At 46.5% G+C, this 7,500-nt stretch overlaps 1 protein-coding gene across 6 annotated transcripts in view; it reads right to left on the bottom strand.

Moving 5' to 3' along the window:
* Nucleotides 1-7,500, bottom strand: part of LOC139408492 (disabled homolog 2-interacting protein-like) — a 342,336-nt gene that overhangs the window by 37,944 nt on the left and 296,892 nt on the right. For all 6 annotated transcript variants that reach the window (XM_071152454.1, XM_071152456.1, XM_071152457.1 and 3 more), the window contains one exon: nucleotides 3,127-3,271. In XM_071152454.1, the coding sequence (XP_071008555.1) occupies nucleotides 3,127-3,271 (145 nt within the window). The remainder of the gene's footprint in view (nucleotides 1-3,126; nucleotides 3,272-7,500) is intronic.

Genomic DNA, 7,500 nt, shown 5'->3' with positions numbered 1-7,500 from the left:
ACAGCTTTCCATAAGCAAGACATCACACCGTAACAGCTTTCCATAAGCAAGACATCACACCGTAACAGCTTTCCATAAGCAAGACATCACACCGTAACAGCTTTCCATACACAAGACATCACATCGTAACAGCTTTCCATACGCAAGACATCACACCGTAACAGCTTTCCATAAGCAAGACATCACACCGTAACAGCTTTCCATAAGCAAGACATCACACCGTAACAGCTTTCCATAAGCAAGACATCACACCGTAACAGCTTTCCATACACAAGACATCACACCGTAACAGCTTTCCATAAGCAAGACATGAACTTCCGACTGTCACCAACTATCCAATGACAATACTAAGTCAAACAACAATAGGGGCCAGGGCCATCCCAGGTAATACACCATGACTGATGACTGATGCTCATGTTCTCCATCTCAGTCAATGTACCAGACGAGATAACGACAACATAAACAACGTTAGAACAACACTCCATCAACATTCCACAAACCCTTCCCCTCTTCCTGTCAACTTTGTCCTTCCCATGTGAAGAGAGGTGAGAGATGAGAGAGAGGAAAAGAGAGATGAGAGACGAGAGAGAGGGAAAGAGATGAGAGATAGCGAGAGGCGATTAGAGGATGTCTGACTTGCGGCTCTACCTGTCCATGTTAAGACTATAGAAACAAATATCTTATTGTTAGTTTGACAGTGATAAGATGTAATCATTTCCCCTGCACTGTTTGTTATTGAGATGATCAGAAAGGAAAAGTGCTCTCTCTCTCCCTTCTCCCCTCTCTCCCTCTCCTTCTCCCCCCTCTCCCTCTCCTCTCCCCCCTCTCCCTCTTCTCCCCTCTCTCCCTCTCCTTCTCCCCTCTCTCCCTCTCTCTTCCTCTCCTTCTCCCCCCTCTCCCTCTCCTTCTCCCCCCTCTCCCTCTCCTTCTCCCCCCTCTCCCTCTCCTTCTCCCCCCTCTCCCTCTCTTTCCCCCTGGTCGTCCTTGTGTTGCCCCTTCATGGCAGACCAGACCAGACCAGACCAGACCAGACCGGAAGCAGTCAATCTTCGGTAGTGACGAGGTGTTCTATTATTCACCCAGGCTTCAAAGCACATTAACTCCAAGGAAAACACACATGCATTATTCACTAAGGCTCCAATATATTCTTAACTCAACTCTGAGAGATATAGACACACACACACACACACACACACACACACACACACACACACACACACACACACACACACACACACACACACACACACACACACACACACACATTGTTGCACTGATATTAGATCTATGCACAGAGAGATACATGAGAGTGGGATGGGAAAGAGAGAGATGGAGGGAGAGAGATGGAGGGAGAGAGATGGAGGGAGAGGGAAATAGAGAGACAATGTGCTTTTCTGTAGATAAAACTGCTGCTGTGTACGTTTCTAAATCAGGCTGGATGAGGTAAACACATCAACATGCACCAGGCTTATACCCAGGACCACAGCCAACACTAACACAACACTGGACTAACCTTGGTCTCACCTTGTGGTAGAGTGAGAGAGGGAGAGAGAGAGAGAGAGAGAGAGAGAGCGAAAGAGGGACAGAGATAGGGAGATAGTCAGAGGGAGGGAGAGAGAGAGAGAGACAGAGAGAGAGACAGAGAGAGAGACAGAGAGAGAGAGAGACAGAGAGAGACAGAGAGAGAGAGAGAGAGCGAAAGAGAGAGAGAGACAGAGAGAGACAGAGAGAGAGAGGAGATAGAGACAGAGAGAGAGAGAGAGAGAGAGAGAGAGAGAGAGAGAGAGAGAGAGAGAGAGAGAGAGAGAGAGAAAGAGAGAGAGAGAGAGAGAAAAAAAAAGAAAAGAAAGAGAGGCACTTAGTTCTGTGTTGACACCATGTCCAGTCTCTGGGGTCAGGGGCTAGGAGTGTTGTGTCTGCCAGCCCTGAGGCCTTCTCTGCCCTTTGACCTCCACTACAGCTCAATGACCTCTGACCTTAATTACAGCTCAGTAAACATGGCCTACTGACCCAGAGCAAGTTTTGATTGCTTATGACAACACACACAATGTCTCTGTATTAAGCATGGATGGATGGAGAGAGAGAGAGGAAAAAGAGGGCTGAGTGACAGAAAGACAGATAAAGAGAGAGAGAGAGGAAAAAGAGGGCTGAGTGACAGAAAGACAGATAAAGAGAGAGAGAGAGGAAAAAGAGGGCTGAGTGACAGAAAGACAGATAAAGAAAGAGAGAGAAAAAAGAGGGCTGAGTGACAGAAAGACAGATAAAGAAAGAGAGAGAGGAAAAAGAGGGCTGAGTGACAAAAAGACAGATAAAGAGAGAGAGAGAGGAAAAAGAGGGCTGAGTGACAGAAAGACAGATAAAGAGAGAGAGAGAGGAAAAGAGGGCTGAGTGACAGAAAGACAGATAAAGAAAGAGAGAGAGGAAAAAGAGGGCTGAGTGACAGAAAGACAGATAAAGAAAGAGAGAGAGAAAAAAGAGGGCTGAGTGACAGAACGACAGATAAAGAAAGAGAGAGAGAAAAAAGAGGGCTGAGTGACAGAACGACAGATAAAGAAAGAGAGAGAGGAAAAAGAGGGCTGAGTGACAGAACGACAGATAAAGAAAGAGAGAGAGGAAAAAGAGGGCTGAGTGACAGAAAGACAGATAAAGAAAGAGAGAGAGGAAAAAGAGGGCTGAGTGACAGAAAGACAGATAAAGAAAGAGAGAGAAAAAAGAGGGCTGAGTGACAGAAAGACAGATAAAGAAAGAGAGAGAGGAAAAAGAGGGCTGAGTGACAGAAAGACAGATAAAGAAAGAGAGAGAGGAAAAAGAGGGCTGAGTGACAGAAAGACAGATAAAGAAAGAGAGAGAGGAAAAAGAGGGCTGAGTGACAGAAAGACAGATAAAGAAAGAGAGAGAGGAAAAAGAGGGCTGAGTGACAGAAAGACAGATAAAGAAAGAGAGAGAGGGTAATGTTTACTAATGTTTCCCTTATTTATTTCCCTTTTGTTTATTGTCTATTCCATTTGCTTTGGCAATGTAAACATATGCTTCTAGGCAGGCAGGCAGGCAGGCAGGCAGGCAGGCAGGCAGGCAGCTATATAGTCAGACAGATACATAGACAGACAGACAGACAGATAGACTCACCGAGTGCATCCTGTAGGTACTTCTGCCCCACTAGTTTGAGGTACTCCTCTATAGCCTTGGTGGCCAGCGTGTTCTCTCGGAAGATCAGGTGCTCGTTCTCCCCACACCGGTCCACCTCTGACATCATCAGGTCTGTCAGGAAGTCCTACAGCAAAACAAGAAGAGAAAACAGGAGATGACACTACAGAAGACACTACAGAAGACACTACAGAAGACACTACAGATGACACTAGAGAAGACACTAGAGAAGACACTACAGAAGACACTACAGAAGACACTACAGGTGACACTAGAGAAGACACTACAGAAGACACTACAGAAGACACTACAGAAGACACTACAGATGACACTACAGAAGACACTACAGAAGACACTACAGAAGACACTAGAGAAGACACTACAGAAGACACTACAGAAGACACTACAGATGACACTACAGAAGACACTACAGAAGACACTAGAGAAGACACTACAGACACTAGAAGACAGACACTAGAGAAGACACTACAGAAGACACTACAGAAGACACTAGAGAAGACACTACAGATGACACTAGAGAAGACACTACAGAAGACACTACAGAAGACACTAGAGATGACACTAGAGAAGACACTACAGATGACACTACAGAAGACACTACAGAAGACACTAGAGAAGACACTAGAGAAGACACTACAGAAGACACTACAGAAGACACTAGAGAAGACACTACAGAAGACACTACAGAAGACACTACAGAAGACACTACAGAAGACACTACAGAAGACACTACAGAAGACACTACAGAAGACACTACAACTCCTAGCGGTCGGAACAATGTTGCAGATAAATGTAAACAAATACTGATTTTCAAGCAAATTGCAAAAATGTCTAAAACAAGCAAAGCAATAACAATATTATATCCTGCCTAAGTAAACCTATATAAAAAACACTCTTATTTTAGTCATACATCTCATATCTCATCAGCATTCTGCACATGGTGACAGTCTGGATAATGTTCAACTAAACCTGACAGGAAACAGGGACATTGCTATACCCATTAGCAGTGAGGTCAGAAAGTGAGACTGTGTGTGTGTGTGTGTGTGTTTGCGAGCCTGAGTGTGTCACAGTGCCAAGCCCAGCCCATAGTGGTGTGATTACTGCTTCACACTTCCTCTGATGCAGGCATGGAGGAGTGTGTATTATCTGGAATACATATGGGCAATATGGAACAACAAAATCCATTCAGGATCAACCAAGTCACCCCAGGAAAATGTTACTGGACAAGCAGAGGGCACATGACTGTTGATGGGGGATGGCTAAATGGTTTGTGGTGCTTGCTCAGTCCTCTCCTGTACTCCCTGTTCACCCACAACTGCATGGCCTCGTAAGACTCCAACACCATCATTAAGTTTGCCTACAGTGGGAGGAGGTCAGAGACAACAACCTCTTCTTCAGCGTCGACAAGACAAGACAAAGGAGCTGATCGTGGACTACAGGAAACAGAGGGCCGAACACGCCCCCGATCACATCGACAGGGCTGTAGTGGAGCGGGTCGAGAGCTTCAAGTTCCTCTGTGTCCACATCACTAAGGATCTATCATGGTCCAAACACACCAACACAGTCGTGAAGAGGGCACGACAACACTTCTTCCTCCTCAGGAGGCTGAAAATATTTGGCATGGGCCCTCAGATCCTCAAAAAGTTCTACAGCTGCACCACTGAGAGCTGGTTGACTGGCTGCATCACCGCTTGGTACAGTAAGGCAACTGCTTGGCATCTAACCGCAAGTCACTACAGAGGGTAGTGCGTACGGCCCAGTACATCACTGTGGCCGAGCTCCCTGTCATCCAGGACCTCTATACAAGGCAATATCAGAGGAAGCCCCTAAAAGTTGTCAAAGACCCCAGCAACCCGAGTAATAGACTGTTCTCTCTGCTACTGCATGGCAAGTGGTACATATGCACCAAGTCTGGAACCAACAGGAACCAGAACAGCTTTAGTTTGTGTGTTTGCATTGATATGGAGGCTATGTGTGCCTTTTCATTTTTTAAATGTAATTCTGTCCTTGAGCAGTTCTTGTCTATTGATGTTCTGTATGTTATTCTATATTATGTTTTATATGTTGTGTGGACCCCAGGAAGAGTAGCTGCTGTTTTTGCAACAGTTAATGGGGATCCTAATAAAATACCCCAAAAATACCATAAGACTGCTAAATAGTTAGTAAACTAGTTAACCAAAAATACCATAAGACTGCTAAATAGTTAGTTAACTAGTTAACCAAAAATACCATAAGACTGCTAAATAGTTAGTTAACTAGTTAACCAAAAATACCATAAGACTGCTAAATAGTTAGTTAACTAGTTAACCAAAAATACCATAAGACTGCTAAATAGTTAGTTAACTAGTTAACCAATAGCCACCTGGACTGTCTGCATTGACCTTTTATGCTGTAACTTGTTTTGACTCATTATCTACATGCCCTCTTTTACGCTGCTGCTACTCTCTGTTCATCATATATGCATAGTCACTTTAACCATACTTTAACCATACCTACATACTACCTCAATAAGCATTTCACAGTAAGGTCTACCTACACCTGTTGTATTCGGTGCACGTGATAAATAAACGTTGATTTGATTTGATGAGGCATGTGACAAATACAATTTGATTGTTACTCAGTGTGAGTAGAACATATAGGGAGTAATGATACATCACCACTCTCTAAAAATGATCCTAACGTTAAAGGAAGACATGCTTACGAGTTAGTTTCCCTCTCTTGGAGTTTAGTCACTTTTTGTTCATGCTGGAAACAGAGCTGTGAAGTCCCTGAACATCTGGTTAATCAGAGCGGCCCAGCAGGGTGAGGACAAGAGAGAAGAAACAGATGTAGTGAGAGGAGAGAGAGAGCGAGAGAGAGAGAGAGAGAGAGAGAGAGAGAGAGAGAGAGAGAGAAAGAGAGAGAGAGAGAGAGAGAGAGAGAGAGAGAGAGACAGGAAGAAAGAGAGAGAGAGAGAGAGAGACAGACACAGAGAGAAAGAGAGAAAAGGAGAGAGTAAAGGAGAGAGGGAGAAAAGAGAGAGAGAAAGTGAATCAGAGAGAAATAAGAGAAAGAGAGAGGGGGGTGCTCAACTCAGACAGGTTCTGTAGTTCTAAGCCTGTTATCCCAGATAATCAAAGCCTAGCAGCTGGAAGCCAATCAGAGCTTGATGTGCAGCAATAAGAGAGGCTTTCTGTTACCACACACGCCAGAGAGTGAAGCAAAAACTGTGTGAAAGAGAAAACTCCCTTCCATTTGCTGAGCACAATAATATTGACCTTTCCTCTGTGCATGGGCAGCCACCCGGCCCATCATTAGACTGGAAGTTCTTCTTGTCTTTCCTTTACCCGGCAGAATGTCAGCCCAATTATGATCTCGCCTCCACCCATCTCTCTCTCTCCCTCCTCTGTCTGCCCTCCACCCATCTCTCTCTCTCCCTTCTCTGTCTGCCCTCCACCCATCTCTCTCTCTCCCTACTCTGTCTGCCCTCCACCCATCTCTCTCTCCCTCCTCTGTCTGCCCTCCAGCCATCTCTCTCTCCCTCTCTCTCTCTCTCTCTCCCCTCCTCTGTCTGCCCTCCACCCATCTCTCTCTCTCTCCCTCCTCTGTCTGCCCTCCACCCCTCTCTCTCTCCCTCCTCTGTCTGCCCTCCACCCATCTCTCTCTCTCCCTCCTCTGTCTGCCCTCCACCCCTCTCTCCCTCCTCTGTCTGCCCTCCACCCCTCTCTCTCTCCCCCTCCTCTGTCTGCCCTCCACCCCTCTCTCTCTCTCCCTCCTCTGTCTGCCTTCCACCCCTCTCTCTCTCTCCCTCCTCTGTCTGCCCTCCACCCATCGCTCTCTCTCCCTCCTCTGTCTGCCCTCCACCCCTCTCTCTCTCTCCCTCATCTGTCTGCCCTCCACCTATCTCTCTCTTTCCCTCCGCTGTCTGCCCTCCACCACCCTCTCTCTCCCTCCTCTGTCTGCCCTCCACCCCTCTCTCTCTTTCCCTCCGCTGTCTGCCCTCCACCACCCTCTCTCTCTCCCTCCTCTGTCTGCCCTCCACCCATCTCTCTCTCTCCCTCCTCTGTCTGCCCTCCACCTATCTCTCTCTCTCCCTCCGCTGTCTGCCCTCCACCACCCTCTCTCTCTCCCTCCTCTGTCTGCCCTCCACCCATCTCTCTCTCTCCCTCCTCTGTCTGCCCTCCACCCCTCTCTATGTCTATCTCTCTATTCCTCTCTCTCTTTCCATCTCAATCAATTCAATTCAAAGGGGCTTTATTGGCATGGGAAATGTGTTTACATTTCATGAGAGATATGAGAGATATTAAAAGGGAAGGGAGGGAAGGGGGAGAGGAAGGGAAGAGGGAGAGGAAGGGA

The sequence above is a fragment of the Oncorhynchus clarkii genome, chromosome 5 (assembly GCF_045791955.1).
Source record: "Oncorhynchus clarkii lewisi isolate Uvic-CL-2024 chromosome 5, UVic_Ocla_1.0, whole genome shotgun sequence".
Classification (NCBI taxonomy): Eukaryota; Metazoa; Chordata; class Actinopteri; order Salmoniformes; family Salmonidae; genus Oncorhynchus; species Oncorhynchus clarkii.
This window is presented reverse-complemented; position numbering and strand designations above follow the sequence as displayed.